Source organism: Pelophylax lessonae (genome assembly GCF_965119305.1).
Source record: "Pelophylax lessonae genome assembly, chromosome: 5".
In the NCBI taxonomy this organism is placed as follows: Eukaryota; Metazoa; Chordata; class Amphibia; order Anura; family Ranidae; genus Pelophylax; species Pelophylax lessonae.
The window spans coordinates 66,036,628-66,055,552 of NC_138772.1; the positions used below are offsets into that span (position 1 = coordinate 66,036,628).

At 45.9% G+C, this 18,925-nt stretch overlaps 1 protein-coding gene across 1 annotated transcript in view; it reads right to left on the minus strand.

Moving 5' to 3' along the window:
* Positions 1 to 18,925, minus strand: part of RSU1 (Ras suppressor protein 1) — a 281,415-nt gene that overhangs the window by 199,166 nt on the left and 63,324 nt on the right. The window contains exon 4 of the mRNA XM_082257310.1: positions 1,033 to 1,153. Coding sequence (XP_082113436.1) covers positions 1,033 to 1,153 — 121 coding nt within the window. The remainder of the gene's footprint in view (positions 1 to 1,032; positions 1,154 to 18,925) is intronic.

The following is an 18,925-nucleotide window of genomic DNA, read 5'->3' on the forward strand; positions in this document are numbered from 1 at the left end:
GCAGGTATTTACTTTTTAATTTCAGTTTTACTTGTGCTTTTGCCTAACTAGGGAAAATCTCTATTTAGCTGATGGAGCACAGAAAAATACTTACAACGAGTTGATAGCTATCTTCCCCAATTCCATGAAATAGCACTGGGCCAATCATCAAGCAGTAGAACTGTCACATGAGATGAAGGTTAGCAAGTCACATGCTGCTCCATACTCAGAAGTATCAGGTATTTTCTTTGCTCCTCGTGGATGAACAGCCAGTAACACTTTTCCTGTCTATGGATGACTGCACTCACTTATTCCATTATATTTACGGAGAGCAGCATTGTCAGCATAGGACAGGACTATAGAGCACCTCCTCTTCTCTATGAGTGTGAGGAGATATTCTGTAGTTCACACAGATAGCTGTGAACAATGTAACTGGTAACAGTGGGGCATAGGTTATCAAATGACAAGATTTTTGGTGGGACCAAAGGGTGTTTTATGTTCTTATGATTTGAATGGTATACTACCTAAATGCTGTGAGGGGACCTTGTATTGTTTCAATGCATCACACTGCTATAAAAATATACACATCATTCAAGTCTCTGCACAGAAGCTAGGTGCACCTAACTGCGTTGAGACTTGTGGTGCCATCCGCAGGAAAATGCAGCACGTCTACATTTTTCTGTGCTATACATCACACCACATTGCAGTGTAAACAGGGCACATAGGAAACAATTATTTGCCATGTGCCCTAGAGGTGACCTGTGTTGTTCTATTCAGAAAAATGCAGAACGCAGGTCACTGGATATATTGTGAACAAGCCATAACAGGCCACATGGAATGTTCGAATTTACATACCCTTTGCGGAAGTTATTCGTTTTTTTTATTTTTTTACAGCTGATAAATAAAAAAAGGCTGTGTATAAATAACAGTGTTTATTCCTCCTGCCTGTGTGTTGCTTGTAGACAAGAATGGGCCATTTTAAAGTCAGCTGTGCTCAAGCACAACACTGCCCCCAACTCTCACCTTTTGGGCAATTCGGCTGCAAAATCTTACCCGAGATTAAGATGTTTGAGCTTCTGAAGGCTGCTGATCTGCGTTGGAAGGTCCTCAATCTGGTTGTTGAAAAAGTTGAGCACCTCCAGGTTTTTCAAATCAGCTATATTGGCTGGCACACCTAAACAGAGGAAAAATGTGTCACTAACATTAAGAAAAATATCTATAAAATAATTTGTTATCCAACACTAAAACCTTGAACACGCTATGAAAATATCGTCCTTTTTTTTGTTTTTTTTGCATGCTACTCTCATATCGAAAATTAAGAGGTTACTCAAATTATAAAAACTTCAGAAGTGATGTAATGTGTTATATTGTATTGTATTGCAATGTATTCTGTGGTTTCTGAGCATGTGTGGTCTTGGTCTTCAATTATTTTCGGACGAATACTGTACTGATTAATCAAATGTCCTTTGAGAAAAATTTTCATGTTTGTTTGTCACTTTAATTTTAGCTCTTTTTTTGTTTCTAGCGCAAAAAAATAAAAAAATCATACAGGTGATCAAAAGAAAGCTATTTGTGGGGGGGGGGGGGAGGATATCAATTTTAATTCAGTAAAGCGTCACACGACCACACAATTTTCCATTAAAGTAACCCAGTGCGGAATCCCAAAAAATGGCCTGGTCATTAAGGGGACAAATCCTTCCGGTCCAGGACTGGTTAGAGGAGTTATAAAGTCAGAAGGTTTTTTATCCTAATGCATTCTGTGCATTAGGGTAGAAAATCTGTGTGTAGCAGCCCTCCTCAGCACCCCCAAATACTTACCTGAACCGGATCTCTGTCCACAGATGTCCCTCGGCCACCATGAACTCTCCCTCCTGATTGGCTGAGTCACAGCCGCGGCGCCATTGGCTACTGTGGCTGTCAAAATCAGTCAGCCAGCCAATCGGGAGAGAGGGGGCGGGGCCAAACGAGAGCTCCGTGACTGAATGGACAGACGGAGCTGCAGTTCGGCTTGGGTGCACCCATAGGAAAGCTGCTTGCTGTGGGGGCACTCGACTGAAGAGATGGGCAAGGAGCTGCAAAGAGGGACCCCAGAAGAGGAGGATGGGGGCTGCCCTGTGCAAATCCACTGCAACAGAGGAGGCCAGTATAACAGGTTTATTATTTTAAAAATAAAATAAAATTTTGTATCATTTTAAGGTCTATTGTGTTTTCTGTATCAGCACATATTGTACATGCAGTCATTTAACCCTTTCTGTTGTACATTTTCCAATAGATGAAAGTAGACCTCTTCAATTCATTTTCTAACAGCAGCAATTATACCGTGTCCTCTGGCTCATATTCTCTCCTTGCAGCCAAATTAACCTTTTATCTGCAGACTGGTATTCAGCCGGTGCTGTCAGAAAACTTCCTCGTGTTTCCAGATAATAGCTAAACATTGATCTGCGGCTAATCTTATGTAACCTTTTGTGTGTATTGATCAGAGCCGCGTACTCAGGGGGGATGAGGCCAAAAGCCTGTTTGGCTTAACAAAAGATTTTGGTGTTTTGGTGACCGTGTCTTGGTTTCCTTTTCATGTTTAATAGGAAACAGGGTTAGCACCGGGTGAGATAAAAAGGCATATTTCAAGAGACCCTCTATCCATATTATTCAATTTAATCATGAGATATTACACACTGATCCAGTAAACAAAGTTCTCGCAGGTCATCAGAACCAAAAAAGCCGAACTCTAGGCAGATATAAAAGACCCTAATAAATGCAGCTCTGTAATCATTAATACATCACTTAATGCATTTAAGAAATGTGTATTGTATTTTTTTTAGTCAGTAACATAAAAAAAAAAAAATGAAAAGCACTATACCACAAGTAGGGTACATTGTCAGGCAGGGGCAGACTTACCAGTCGGTCCATTCAGACGTGATCCGAAGGCCAGGCTGCGGAAGGTGGCCCGCCGATGCCGCCTGCTCGAACTGTGGGTCCAGCCCAGGGACAGAAAACTTGTGGCCTCAGGCCCGCGGAAACCATCTTTTTTAGGCCCGAATGGGCCCCAGTGCTCACTTGTGACATCATAGGAAGGGGCCCGGCCCAGCCGGGGTAGAAGAGGCCAGCAGTTTGCAGCAGGCCCTCTGCGCACTGGGCCTGCTGCAAACCAAATTCTACCCGGATAGGGCAAAGCCACGGAGTCCGAGTCCTTCCCTTGCCTCAGCGAACAGTGCAGTGCCCATAACAGCTACGGAAGTGGAGAGGAGGACACACACCAGCCAGTCACAGCAGGGCCAGGGTGCCAGCCAACCACTTATCAATGGTGACACACCCACAGCAGGGCCAGGGTGCCGGCCAGCCACCCAAAGTGACCCACCCACAGCAGAGCCAGGGTGCCAGACAGCCACTCCATGTGACCCACTCAGAACAGAGCCAGGGTGCCAGCTAGCCACCCACAATGACCCACACACACCAGGGCAAGGGTGCCAGCCAGCCACCCACAGTGACCCACCTACACCAGGGCCAGGGTCCCAGACAGCCACCCACAGTGATCCACCCACAGCAGGGTGCCAGCCAGCCACCCACAGGAGCCAGCCAGCCATGCTGACCCACCCACACCAGGGCCAGGGTGCCGGCCAGTCACCCACGGTTACCCACCCACACCAGGGCCCGGGTGCCAGGCCGCCGCCCACGGTGACCCAGCCACAGCAGGGTGCCAGCCAGCCACCCACCCACAGGATCCAGCCAGTCACCCACGGTGACCCACCCACACCAGGCCCCGGGTGCCAGGCAGCCGCACACGGTGACCCAGCCACAGCAGGGTGCCAGCCAGCCACCCACAGGAGCCAGCCAGCCATGCTGACCCACCCACACAAGGGCCAGGGTGCTGGCCAGTCACCCAGGGTGACCCACCAACACCAGGGCCAGGGTGCCAGCCAGCCACCCACAGTGACCCACCAATAGCAGGCCAGGGTGCCAGCCAGCCACCCACAGCAGGGCCAATGTGCCAGCCAGCCACCCAGCACCCACAGTTAATGTAAGAGGAGTGCTAGAAAGTGCCAATTTTATTTCTACATTGTGAGAGGTTGAGGCAGGGGTGAGAGTCATGGCACAAAGAGGGGGTCCTGGGAGGACTAGAGTGAATGAAGATGTTCACTGTTCACTGTTAGAAAGAGGCCCCCACCAGGTCAAATTATACTCTGTTAATTATAGTCTCTAACGGGGCCTGGAGGGGACGCTTTCCAACAGACTGACTAATAGACACCGTTAGAGAGAGACCCGCCCCTCCAGGTCCTATTATACTCCTTTGTAGTCTCTATTGGGATCGGGGGAAGAGTCTTTCTCTAACAGGCTCTCTAATGGGCACTGCTAGAGAGACCCCCTCTAGGTCCCATTAGGCTCTGTTGTAGTCTCTAATGGAGCCTGGAGGGGACGCTTTCTAACAGACTTTCTAATGGACACAGATCGGACCTCTGTTAGAGAGGCCCCCCTCCAGGTCCCATTTTCCTCCTTTGTATACAGTCTCCAATTGGACCTGAAGGGGGCGCTTTCTAACAGACTCTCTAAAGGTCACTGGGAGGGCCTCTGTTAAAGAGAGACCCCCCCCCCCTCCAGGTTCCATTGGTGTTTCCGGCTTCATCACTTCCTCTATTTTGTTCATTGTTGAATGTGAAGAGATTGTGGGAGGATCCCAGGGAAACAAAAACTCCTTAAGGGAGTATCTCCTGTGATTGAGTGCATTCATACACTTTTTTATTAGATTGGGTTAAAAAGTACCAATATATATATATGACTTGTAACACTTTATTGAATTTGCCTTTATTCATTTGTGCAAAATGTAGTGGAGGGGCTTTGCTTTATTTGGTCCGGGGGCCCTGAGTGTTGTCAGGTAAAAGCAACATAACTTAAATGATTTAAAATGTTCAACTCATACAGACTAAGTTCAATCATAAATAGTGGCTGAGCAAAACAGCAACAGCAATGTCCCAACCTAGGACAGATAGGGACAGTGCAAAAACAAAGTCTTGGTTAAGGAAGGAAGGAGGGGGGCAGAATCAAAGAAGGTGGGGAAAATAAAGCTGAAATCCAGGTTTACTGTGCCTTTCGTTTGTTTGGGCCTAGCTGGCCCAAACAAACAATTTTCTACGCTAAAATGTACGCACTGTACTCTGCTTATGTATGCTCTCCTCAGAATGAGTCTGTGTCTTCACAGCCCTGATTGGTGCTGTGGTGGTCACATGAATAACCACTTCAGCTCCAGAAGGTTTACCTCCCTTCATGACCAGGCCATTTTTTGCGATACGGCACTGCGTTACTTTAACTGACAATTGTGACGCTCTACCCAAATAAAATGTTTGTTCGTTTTACAAGTAGAGCTTTCTTTTAGTGGTATTTGATCACTTCGGCAGTTTTAATTTTTTACGCAATAAAACAAAAAAAAGACTGACAATTTTGAAAAACAAAAACACAATATCTTTTACTTTGTTAAAAAACACATCCAATAAAACAAATTTTAAAAATCGAATGTCTTCATCAATTTAGGCCAATATGTATTCTGCTACATATTTTTGGTAAAAAAAATCCTAATAAGCGTATAGTTATTAGTTTGCGCAAAAGTTATAGGATCTATAATCTATGGGATATTTTTATTTTTACTAGTTATGGCGGCAATCAACGACTTATAGAGGGACTGTGATATTGCAGCGGACAAATCGGACACTTGACACTTTTTGGGGAACAGCGACACTAATACAGTGATCAGTGCAAACACCGTCACAGTACTAATGACAATGGCATCTGACTACTTTGTCCTCTGTGAGAGAGGCTATTTATGCGTTTCTATTTTGTTATGTTTTGGTATACATAATATGTATGCACAGCCCTTGTTTTACCTGAGGGAGGATGGAAGTGTATTTTTGGAGAGTGGCGGTTATAATGGTTCTCATGCAGACCTTAGAAATTACTATTTCGAGGCGGATCATCTCCCAAACAGGTTTACTACTGCTAATTGGAATTGCATCTTAGTAGGTTTTTGGAAGACAGTACCTTTCCTTTTCAAGGTTTAAAGGTAACATCCTTGGATTAAGAGGATAAGAAAGCCAGCCCAAGCTTTCATGTCTGGTGTATTTATATTAATTATATTATATTATATACACATACACACATACATACATACATACATACATACATACACACACACAGTGCCTTGCGAAAGTATTCAGCCCCCTTGAACTTTTCGAACTTTTGCCACATTTCAGGCTTCAAACATAAAGATATAAAAAACTATTTTTTTGTGAAGAATCAACAACAAGTGGGACACAATCATGAAGTGGAATGAAATTTATTGGAGATTTCAAACTTAACAAATAAAAAACTGAAAAGTTGGGCGTGCAAAATTATTCAGCCCCCTTAAGTTAATACTTTGTAGCGCCACCTTTTGCTGCGATTACAGCTGTAAGTCGCTTGGGGTATGTCTCTATCAGTTTTGCACATCGAGAGACTGAAATTTTTGCCCATTCCTCCTTGCAAAACAGCTCGAGCTCAGTGAGGTTGGATGGAGAGCGTTTGTGAACAGCAGTTTTCAGTTCTTTCCCCAGATTCTCGATTGGATTCAGGTCTGGACTTTGACTTGGCCATTCTAACACCTGGATATGTTTATTTGTGAACCATTCCATTGTAGATTTTGCTTTATGTTTTGGATCATTGTCTTGTTGGAAGACAAATCTCCGTCCCAGTCTCAGGTCTTTTGCAGACTCCATCAGGTTTTCTTCCGGAATGGTCCTGTATTTGGCTCCATCCATTTTCCCATCAATTTTAACCACCTTCCCTGTCCCTGCTGAAGAAAAGCAGGCCCAAACCATGATGCTGCCACCACCATGTTTGACAGTGGGGATGGTGGGTTCAGGGGGATGAGCTGTGTTGCTTTTTCGCCAAACATAACGTTTTGCATTGTTGCCAAAAAGTTTGATTTTAGTTTCATCTGACCAGAGCACCTTCTTCCACATGTTTGGTGTCTCCCAGGTGGCTTGTGGCAAACTTTAAACGACACTTTTTATGGATATCTTTAAGAAATGGCTTTCTTCTTGCCACTCTTCCATAAAGGCCAGATTTGTGCAGTATACGACTGATTGTTGTCCTATGGACAGAGTCTCCCACCTCAGCTGTAGATCTCTGCAGTTCATCCAGAGTGATCATGGGCCTCTTGGCTGCATCTCTGATCAGTCTTCTCCTTGTATGAGCTGAAAGTTTAGAGGGACGGCCAGGTCTTCGTAGATTTGCAGTGGTCCGATACTCCTTCCATTTCAATATTATCGCTTGCACAGTGCTCCTTGGGATGTTTAAAGCTTGGGAAATCCTTTGTATCGAAATCCGGCTTTAAAATTCTCCACAACAGTATCTCGGACCTGCCTGGTGTGTTCCTTGTTCTTCATGATGCTCTCTGCGCTTTAAACGGACCTCTGAGACTATCACAGTGCAGGTGCATTTATACGGAGAGTTGATTACACACAGGTGGATTCTATTTATCATCATTAGTCATTTAGGTCAACATTGGATCATTCAGAGATCCTCACTGAACTTCTGGAGAGAGTTTGCTGCACTGAAAGTAAAGGGGCTGAATAATTTTGCAAGTCCAATTTTTCAGTTTTTTATTTGTTAACAAAGTTTGAAATATCCCATAAATTTCATTCCACTTCATGATTGTGTCCCACTTGTTGATTCTTCACCAAAAAAATTACAATTTTATATCTTTCTGTTTGAAGCCTGAAATGTGGCAAAAGGTCGCAAAGTTCAAGGGGGCCAAATACTTTCGCAAGGCACTGCATATATATATATATATATATATATATATATATATATATATATATATATTTATTATATACACACACACACATATATATATGTGTATTTTCTGTTTTTAGATTTAGCCTGCATAGATTATTCAGCGTATGACCCATGTGGGGTTGTCTTGCACCTCTGGAGTTTGGTTTTTATTCACAAACCTGTGTCTTATTACCTCTTGGGATGACAATATGGTTTATATTCACTCTCTTTGATTAGGTAAGTTTGTTTCCCCTTGGATGCCCACTTGTGAGCCTAGCCACAGTCCTTGTTTTGTTTATGTCCCCCTCGAGGTACATGCTTTTTTTTTGCCCCCCTGCATGTTTTTTTTAGTGCATACATTTTCAATAAAAAACATTTTTTGTACACATTGCATTATGTTAGTCTGTTTCTGAGCGTTTATGTCTTGCACCTGTTCATCATTAAGTGTGAACCCTAAAAAAGCAAATTATTGCGAAATGCGTCAGTTTAATACGCTTCGATGCCAAGTGCTGTTTTCAACAAAATGCTACCAGCTCAATGTAATCAATATATTATGCTAATTTGGTTTTAAATTGATGTCATTAAGAGGAGCTCCAGCCTTGGAAAAACAAATACATTTAAAAGTCAGCAACTACAAATACTGTAGTGCTGACTTTTAATATAAAGGACACTTACCTGTCCAGGGATCCCGCATTGTAGGAACCCCAAACCAATTAGCCAATTGGCTTTGGATGCAGGCGCCGGTTTCTTTTAGCGCATACACGAGTCGGGCTGCGCTTTCTGATCAGTATTACCTTCTTCTGTGTGTGTCCCAGAAGGCAGCAGGGGGGAAAAGGAGAAGGGGCCAGAAATGCCATAGATCGCTGATTGGTAATCTTATTTGAAAGTGGGAACTTGTCAAAACCAGGTAACCAATCCCCCTAAAAAAGTGCCAAATGTGGTGGGGGAGGGGGTGGAGGGGGAGAACAAGCAGAGATTTCTTTTTGGTGGACCTCCAATTGTTTTTTAAGGAATTTCATGATAAAAAAATAGGTTTATGAGACTTAGATTTTTCCTGTTTGTTCCATTGTTTTTGCACATTTAATGTCCCTTGGCTTTGGGCAGAGAAAGAGGTTTTGTTGTCTCCCCCTCCCTCCAGACACTCCCTCCAGACCACCAAGTGCCAAAACGGACCAAAGTACACAACAAGGAACCCTCAAGGAGTCATGCGGACCCAAGATACTAATGGAGAAAGAACAAAAAGGGCCACTATCCCCACGCAAAAACTACAGAAGACGGGCACAGTGAGGGCATCAGGTAGTTAAACCTCCATGTTAAAATAATTTAATCATGTTGGAAATCCCCAATACACTTGTCCAAAAGTGTCTGCAAGTGCCTAGGTAGTGTGGATCCCATGGAGAAACATGCCAGCCCGTGGGAAAACCCCAGAGGGGTGGGTCTTAGCCCCTCAGCGAGGTCTCTTGATTAGTCAAGAATGAAGGTACACAGTGTGTGTGTGTGTGTGTGTGTGTGTGTGTGTGTGTATACACACACACACGCCCTTAATATACATTGTGTGATTATGAAGACACTCTTGATGTTTTAGCCACTTCTGGACCGGAAGATTTTCCCCCTGAATGACCAGGCCATATTTTGCGATTCGGCACTGCGTTAATTTAACAGACAATTGCGCGGTCGTGCGACGCTGTATCCAAATAAAATTGATGTCCTTTTTTTTCCCCCATAAACATATAACATTACCAAAAAAAAAAAAACCATTAAAAATCAAAATGTACCATTTTAGGCCAATTTGTTTTCGGATACATATTTTTGGTAAAAAAAAAAAAAAAAAAAATAATACGCAATAAGCGTATTTTGATTGGTTTGCACAAAAGTTATCGTGCCTACTAACTACGGGGAAGATTTATGTAATTTTTATTGTTTTTTTTTTCTTTACTAGTAATGGCGGCGATCTGCAATTTTTAGCGGGACTGTGACATTGCGGTGGACAGATCGGACACCTACCTGACATTTTTGGGGGTACCAGTGACATTACTATAGTAATCAGTGCTAAAAATATGCACTGTTACTGTAATAATGACACTGGCAGGGAAGGGGTTAACACTGTGGGTGATCAAGGGGTTAAATGTGTACCTAGGGGCGTGTTTCTAGCTGTATGGGGGTTCGGATTGTGAAATAATCACAGGGACCTGTGATGCTATATAGAAGGATCACATGGGCTCTGTGATCATTCCAGAGAGAATGGTCAGCTGTGTTTACAACAGCTGACCGTCATTCTCTCTTAGCGGGGAGCGATCGCGGGTGCCAGGCAGCAATCTGAGTCGCCTGCCATGTGCAATAGAGTCCCCACTGCCGAGTGGGGGCGGGAGAACGCTGCCGGCGGCGCGTGCTTGCTCCCTAGCTCCCAGCGGCGCGACCTACGTAGTTTCGCGCAGGAGGGCCGCCCTGCCGCAGTAAATCGGCGGTGGGCGGTCCAGAACTGGCTAAGAGAATCCACAGACAAAAGAATTTGTAATTCATGAAAGTGGTTCTAAAGCCTATAAAGCTTTTGTTACCCCAAAACTTCATATTCCTGATATGTGCCTGCTGTACCATGTACTTGTATGAGAAAGTATACTGTTCCCCTTGTGTGAAATCCCTTGTGTTCCTTTTAGTCCCTCTGCTTTCTTATTAAAATTGACCACACTAAGCAGGAGAGCACAGCGTGGTCAGTGCTCTCCTCCAAAGATCAGACTTGTCCCAACATGTCACCCCCCAATAGGCCCAATAGGCCCCTGAAGAAGCGTGCAAGCGCGAAACATGTCGTACCTGGAGCTGATATCGGTCTAAACAGACACCTTCAGACTGGTTCCACTACCGGAAAAGCCCACTACCTCTACAAACAATACCCTCCATGTCAAAATATCAAGCTCATACATCTTCATGAAGGGATGACATTATTTTGTTATAGTGTTCTGTTGTAACAATGGTAGATGGTATCAGTCGTCTATATTCTCTGTATACTGAGCTCACAAATATGTATCGTCTTTCATTCTGGATCCCTTTCAATTTTAAAACATTTTTGAAATAAATTTATATTGATTTTATACAAGCTTCTTTTATGTGCCATTAAAGTCCATACTCTCCACACAACCTCCCAACAAGTCACCTCTGCACAGCCTTTCACTGGGATGATCAGTGTACTGCTGCTTCTCCTCCCCCCAGCTCTTATGGACCCTATGGCTCTCAATAGACCCAGCAGCAGGACTCAAGAGCTAGCACACACGGGTGCCCGCCGAGAAAGTCGCTTTCCCTGGGGGCACCCGATAAAGGGGAGGGGCCTGGAGCGCCAGTGGGAGACTCTAGAGCAGGGGTGTCAAAGTCAATTTCATTGTGGGCCGCTTCTGCATTATGACTGCCCTCAAAGGGCCAGTTATATCTGTAAAAATGGATTTTTGTAAAATCTTACCGTAAAATCCTTTTCTCTTAAGCTCATTGACAGACGTAGTCCTCCTTGATTAATAACAACTCGGGTTATACTGCCCTCTACAGGAGTAGGACTAGACAGGAAAGAAAATGTTCTGGCCACACCCTAGGGGCAGTCCCAGAGGGTATATCCTCTCACTTCCTGCTACAGCAAATCAGTTATGTCACAAAGTAGTGTTTAGAGAATTTAACCCAACCCAACTCAAAAACAGAGGGGCGGGTACTACGTCTGTCAATGAGCTTAAGAGAAAAGGATTTTACGGTAAGATTTTACAAAAATCAATTTTTCTCTGTCGCTCATTAACAGACGTAGTCCTCCTTGATTAATATCAACTCGGGACGTCCCAAAGCAGTGCCACAAATGAGGGGTGGGAAAATGAAAATCAAAATCCAATCTAGAAGGCCCAACCGGTGCCAACTAGAAGTTTTAAAGGCTCATCAATCACACAATGAGACTCAACTGAAATTCCAAACGGAAAAAACCCTCGAGGTAGACCACCGGTCTCCTCAAATTGCGGCCTGCAAAACCTTGCGGCCAAATTAGGCATCCGCCGATGCCATCACATCAACTTTATAGAATTTTGTAAAGTTATGAACAGACGACCAGGTAGCCGCCTTGCACACCTGGACCACTGACGCCTGATGGTGGTAGGCCCAGGAAGTACTGAGCGTTCGAGTGGAGTGCGCCTTAACAGGGAACGGAGGATTCCGACCCCTAATCGAATAAGCCTGTACCACCGTCTGTCTGATCCATTTGGATAGTCGCGGCAGATGCAGGCATCCCCTTTCTGGGGCCATTCCTGATCACAAAAAGTGAATACGTTTCACGGAACGATTCCGTAGCCTTCAGGTATACCCTGATTGCCCGAACCACATCCAAGGAATGCAACGCATATTCCTGAGGATGATTGGGCTTAGGACACAAGGAAGGTAGCACAATATCTTCATTCAGATGAAAATCTGAAACCACCTTAGGAAGAAAGGATGGCTTCAGATGAAGAACTACCTTATCCCTATGAACCACTAGATATGGGGAATGGCATGATAATGCAGCCAGTTCTGACACCCTGCGTGCAGAAGTGATAGCCACCAAGAAGGCCACCTTCTGGGATAATGTAAGCAAGGGAATCTCCCTGATATTTTCAAAGGGAGGTTTCTGCAGAACCGACAAAACCAAATTAAGATCCCAGGGCGGTAAGGGCGCGCGCACTGGCGGAGCCAAGTGCCGCACCCCCTGGATGAAATTCCGCACCAAGGAATGAGTAGCCAGCGGCTTCTGAAAGAAGATTGCTAACGCTGAAAACCTGACCCTTGATAGTGCTCAAGGATAGTTTCTGCTCAACTCCCTTTTGCAGAAAAGCCAAAATTCGGGTCACCAAATAGGTAAGTGGGGGAAATCCTAACGATTCACACCACGCAATATAAGTCTTCCATGTGCGATAATAGACTTTGCTAGAAGTCGCTTTCCTTGCTTTAATTAGAGTAGGAATAACTGAAGCTGACAATCCCCTGTCCTTCGGTACCTGGGTCTCAATGGCCAGGCCGTTAAAACCAGCGACTGTAAAGCACGATGGAAGATCGGTCCTTGAGACCGCAGATCCTCCCTGAGAAGAAGTCTCCAAGGAGCGTCTGAGACTAGCCTGCCCAAGTCGGCGTACCCGGCTTGACGAGGCCAGCCCGGAATTACCAGGATAACTGGAGTTCCCTCCACCTCTATCCTGCGGAGAAATCTCAGCAGTAACTTGAGAGGGGGGGGAAGACATACAGTAGCTGATACTTCCCCTACAGGGGGGGTTAAGCGCGTCTGCTGGGTCCACTAGAGGATCGTGGGCAGGAGCCCTGTTGAGCCAACCTGCCAACAGATCCATATCCAGGGTGCCCCAATGAAGGGACAGCTGGTGAAATACCTCTCGGTGAAGAGACTATTCCTCTTGATCCAGAATCTGACGGCTGAAATAATCTGCCTGTCCACCCCCGTGATAAATATCGCAGAGAGAACTGGAACAACTGTTCCCCCAATAAAGAATGTTGGCCACTTCTATGGCCGCCAGGGCACTCTTGGTGCCCCTTGGTGATTGACATAAGTCATGACCGTGGCATAGTCCGATTGGATCCGAACCGGGCTGCCCTGGAGCTGCTCGGTCTAGTAAATCAGACAAAGTCTGATCGCTCTCAGTTCCAACACCTTTATCGGTAACCTGGAATTTATCAGAAGAAATGACTTCCCCTGGCTGAGCTTTGGAGACCGAAGCCACCAGACCAGAGCCTCCCTGGTCTGCTCGCTCAATCGGATCCGATTGTCCAGGGAATCAGGATTCCGATTCCATATGAGAAGAATCTCCTCTTTGGAGAATTCGGGTATGAGACTGGGCAAACGGTACTGCCTCTAAAGAGGCGACCATCAATCCCAGCCAGTTGACGGACAGCAACATCCGAATCATTGACTGAATCTTCTGGAGTTTCTCCGCCTGGAGAAACACTCTTGCCAAGGATGTATCCAAAATTAGGCCCAGATAGTTCAGTCTCCTGGCGGGAACCAGGGATGATCTTTGGGAAAAGCGAAGAAAACGCTGATGTCCTGCGAAGATGGGGATATGAAGATAGGCATCCTAAATGTCTATGGACGCCAGGAAATCCCCCTGATGCAGGGAGGCCACCACTGTACGGATGGACTCCATCTCTTCCAAGACCAGAATTGGACGCACCTAGCCCTTTTTCCTGGGCATTGTGAACAGGTTCGACTAGAACTCCTCCAAGGAATGGGAACTACCACTGCTTGTTGCATCAAGCTGTTCCCCGCAAAGCTTTTTAAGCGACCCGGGGATGTCGAATATTGGAAGGGAAGAATCGCACCGGTGGAAGTGATCGAAACTCGATCTTGTATCCCGACCATATGACCTTGCGAACCCCTTTATCCGGGATTCTGGAAAGCCCTGGATCCGGAAACCGGTGAAGACGTCCCCTCACCCTAGAGATGGGTGGGGCCCATTCTGTCAATCCAACGAGATAACAGTGGCTTTATTTAGTCTGGAAATCGGTGAGTCCACTATTGGTGGTACCGTCCATCTTTGTAATGAGGGATTCCTCAAAATGATAGCGCCTAGCAATGCGTTTGGAAATAGTAGGGGCTCGTTTACGGAAGACCCTATTTGGGCAAGGGAAACCCTTCACCATTTTGGTAGGCTTGCTAGTACCAAAAAAGGAATATGAGTCTCAGCTACCTCTGCCGGTGTAACCTCAAGATTTAAGGTTTCCCGGCAATGACAAGCTCAGAATCCGTATCTGAAGTATCAGATGACATAGGGGTAGGCGGGGGTCGCTCTTCTTGACCCCCGTCCCTGACAGGCTACCTCCACCTGGGATACCAAAGACTCCAAAACTGCTGATAATGCATCATCACAAGTGGGGTACTGGAGGGCCCTGCGGCCACACCGAGGGGATCAGGTGGGGATACATGAGTGGCAGGGTTCATGTAACAAGACACATGTCAGCAAACACAAAAAAATGAATTGCAAGAAAAAAACATTTTTTTTTTTTTTTAAACTTAGTCCCCCAGCGCAGTAGCGCCCCTCAGTCTACCTGTTAGGACCCCTCAGAAAGAGAGAGAGAGAGAGAGAGAGAGAGAGAGAGACCCCAAGGCTCACCTGATGCAGAGAAGTTTCTTATCAACCTGCTTCGAGCACTGTCTGTTACAGACAGGAAGTCTTTGGCTTGCTTTCCCTGGGCCAAGGAGGCGGCTCCGCCCCTTTACACGCCTTCCGGCGCCTCCCAATTACTCCACGAGGTGTTTGGTCACCTCAAACATGGCCGCCCCCATGCTGGAGACACGAGGCTACGCCAATATGGCGGCCTCGTGCGATCTGCAGGAAAATGGCGGCAGCCTGTGTAGGATAGCGGCGGCTTGCAAGCTAGCACCGGCCTGCGGGATGTGTGCATTCGGCCTGTGCGGCCTGCGGAAGTGCCTCGGCCTGCGGGAGGTGTCCTCGGCCTGCGGGAGGCTATGTGGCCTGTGGAAGTGACCGGCTTTCTGGAGGGATGGCGATCTGTGGCTGCAGTAACTCAGGCATAGGCATCGGCCTGTGTACACACTAGACAGGTAGGATACCTCTATACCTCAATAGTAATGCCTTTTAGTAGTCTGCCACTGACTTCAATCACCCTTACAGTCATATAGTGACTTTAGATAGTCAGCTCCCAAACCAAGCCTCCTGGTTTCTATTCACAAAAATCACACTCAAATTGGGGGATCTGTGACCTGTTATAGGATAGAGGGGAAACCCAGAAAACCGAGTGTCCGACCATCCCAGAGAGGGGCCCGCGTCCACCAACAAACCCGACAGGGGGAGAGGGGGAACATTCTACTCACCATACCGGAACCAGGCGGGCGCCAACTCCTGACAGAAGCCCTCTCCACCGGGGGGGGGGGGCTGTCGACCAATACGGACGCGTTGACTCTGTTGGTCATTGGCGTCCAGGCGAGACGTTTAACTCGCAGGATCAGTCCCCGTCCAGTGGGACTATGTCGCGGCCGACCCAGCGCGGAGCTATGGCCTGCACGCGCTCGTAGGCTGAACTGGGGTGACCACTGGATCTCAACATCCAGCCCGTCGCCCAGTTTCAGCGTACTTGCTTGAAGATCTCACAGGAACACTGGAGAAAAAAAGCTGTCTAAAAAAGTATTTCTAAAAAAAAAATCTTGCCAGGACCGAAGATCCTAGCAAGGAATCTAGGTCCTTACTCCTAACTAGACAGAAAAAAACTGATTTGCTGTAGCAGGAAGTGAGAGGATATATCCTCTGGGACTGCCCCTAGGGTGTGGCCAGAACGTTTTCTTTCCTGTCTAGTCCTACTCCTGTAGAGGGCAGTATAACCAAGTTGATATTAATCAAGGAGGACTACGTCTGTCAATGAGCGACAGAGAAAACTAGATGTCCAGAGCATCCTACTATCAGGAGTCCCCCACCCTCCCTTACATTACAGTGCATCCCCCTTATCTTGTGCTGCTATAGGGAAGAAGCTAAGGCTGGAGTTGGGAAGCAGAAAGTTCAGGGTCTGGAAGAGGACCAGACTGACTGGAGTCAGCTGCTGGGGTCTACTGAATGCTGAGACCAGGGAAAGGTGGGGACAAGGGGGTGTTGTGGTTGCACAGAGAGGTGAAGGATCTGCAGGAGGTTTTATGTCCTCCTCTGACTGCAGAGATGGTGAAGGGGGGGGGCAGAGACAAGCCTCTCTGCACCTGCATAAAGAAGCGCAGGACCTGGAGGAGGAGTTCTGTCCTCCTTTCTGCTGTTGACTGCAGGGACAAGTTGGGGGCAGAAACAAGGAATTGGCGTAGCTGCAAGAGAGGTGCGAGGGCCACATGAAATTGCCTGGAGGGCCTGATTCGGCCCCCGGGCCTTGTGTTTGACACCTGTGCTCTAGAGGAAGCCATTTGCTATTTTTACTTTAAAAAAAAAAAAACAAAGCTTTATAACCACATGCAATATAAATAATGGAATCTAAACTCCGATATCACAAAAAGTACATGTGGTGTCTCCCGCACTGCAGGGCTCCAAAGAAGATACAAACTTTCATGCAAAATATCCTTGTGAAAACATGTAAAAACATTCCTAAATGAGAAAGTAACATCTTACATTTTTTGTAGGTAAACATTACAATATACATTTCCCTTTAAATGCATCACTTCTAGATGCTCACTCACTGGTATGCTAGCCTTCCATCATGAAAAGCATGAAATTAAATGTAACTATGCCAGAGACTCCATCCCAGAACATGCAGGGCTCCCTCTGGTTCTCTGAAGATACAATTAAATTCAGATCTAAGGTATTACCCTCCTGACAGCATGAGAGATTATTCCAGTCTCCTTCCTACATCAGTCCTCCTGTAATTTAAAACAATGAATTATGGGCACAGTGTTCCGGGCACTCGTCAGAATTGATACCATTCACTTCATTTTTCAAAATCACCTGCTAACATCCGTTCGGCATGTAAATCGGTAGCCCGCCACTTGTGGATCTTTATCCTATTAACCTCTGGGAGTATAGATATCAAACCAGTGTTATAACAAGGCCACACTCATCGCTGAAATCCATGCTGTGACTAAATACAAGAGGCATATGTATTATTACTGAAATCTTGGTGTGCTTTGTGTATTTCTGCCAGATCAGTGCAGTAATTCACCGTAAAATGTAAAGAGTTCATGTAATAAAGACTGGTAATTGTTGTTCCCTCTCCTTGAGCAGTCTGACTGGTCTTGTCTCCACCCCCTCCTGTAGTTTTCTGCAGACTATGTAATGGGTGGAGCTGCTGGACCCCTCCCACAGCTCTGCTCTCTGCACAAGCTATGTACAGCACAATGATGAGCTCACTGCTACTTTTGCAAGGTAACTTTGGAATATGCAAAAGGTATTTGCTGCACACAAAGCGGATTTACACCGATCATCCATAACATTAAGAATCCAGACAGGTAAAGTGAATAACACTGGTTATCTGATTACATTGGCATCTGAAAGTAGGTGGGATATATTAGGCAGCAAGTAAGCATGTTGTCCGTGACACGGATGTGCTGAAAGCAGAAAAAATGGGTAAGTATAAGGATTTTAGTGACTTTGACAAGGACCAAATTTTATTGGGTTGGATCAACTCCAAAACTACCGCTTTTGTGGGATTTTCCCTTTTTGGCCCAGGCCAGGACCTACCAAGTCCAAAGAAGGAAAACCTGCGACAGGGTCATGGCTGGCCAAGGTTTATGTAGGCACATAGAGCTACTGGAGCTCAAATTGCTGAAAAAGTTCATGCTGGTTCTGATAGAAAGGTGTCAGAACACACAGTGCAAAGCAGTTTGTTGTGTATGGGGCTACATAGCTGCAGACCCATAAGAGGGCCCATGCTGACCCGTGTCCACAGCCAAAAGTGCTACGATGGGCAAGTGAGCATCAAAACTTGGCCACAGAGCAATGGAAGAAGGCGATTTGGAATCACATTTTGTTTTACATCATGTGGATGGCCGGTTGTGTGTGCATCGCTTACTTGGAGAAGAGATGGCACCAGAATGCAATATGGGATAAAAGGTATCCTCCTATGGAGCCAAACCTGCTAAAGGAGCTGCATGTAGAACTATCCAAACAGAACTATCTTGAAGGTGGATACCACCAGACTCAAAACCTGTATGCAAATCGGGCGAGAGAACTATCTGTGTGACGAATCACAGCCTGTGGTCCTGAAATTTGTCCAGAGGAAGGACCACCCTGGTCAGAATTAAAATCAGACCCAAGTAATTCAATTCCCTGGACAGGGGGGACCTTAGGTAGTTCGGACATTACCTGAACCTTTGCATTAATTAAATCAGCACAAGGAGACTCAGGACCTAAAAAACCTGAAAAGAACAAACTTTGCCCCCCTTTCTGGGTACCCCCAAAAGAAACATATTGTGAATATCCTTGACGCTAACAAACGAAATCCATGGGGCGGGAAATCAGCAAAGATGTCTTTCCACCCCAATAATGGGGGAGGACAGACCTTCATGCTAAAGGGGTCTTGTCTGCCAAAGTTGCTTGGAACCTCCCGGAGAAGATTTAAAAGATCCATTTCCCTTATTCTCCATCCCAGAAGCAAAAACTAATTTTCTATGGGCTGAGAACGAGGGCACCGTCTGTGACGAGGCTCCTTCCCTTTCCTTGAC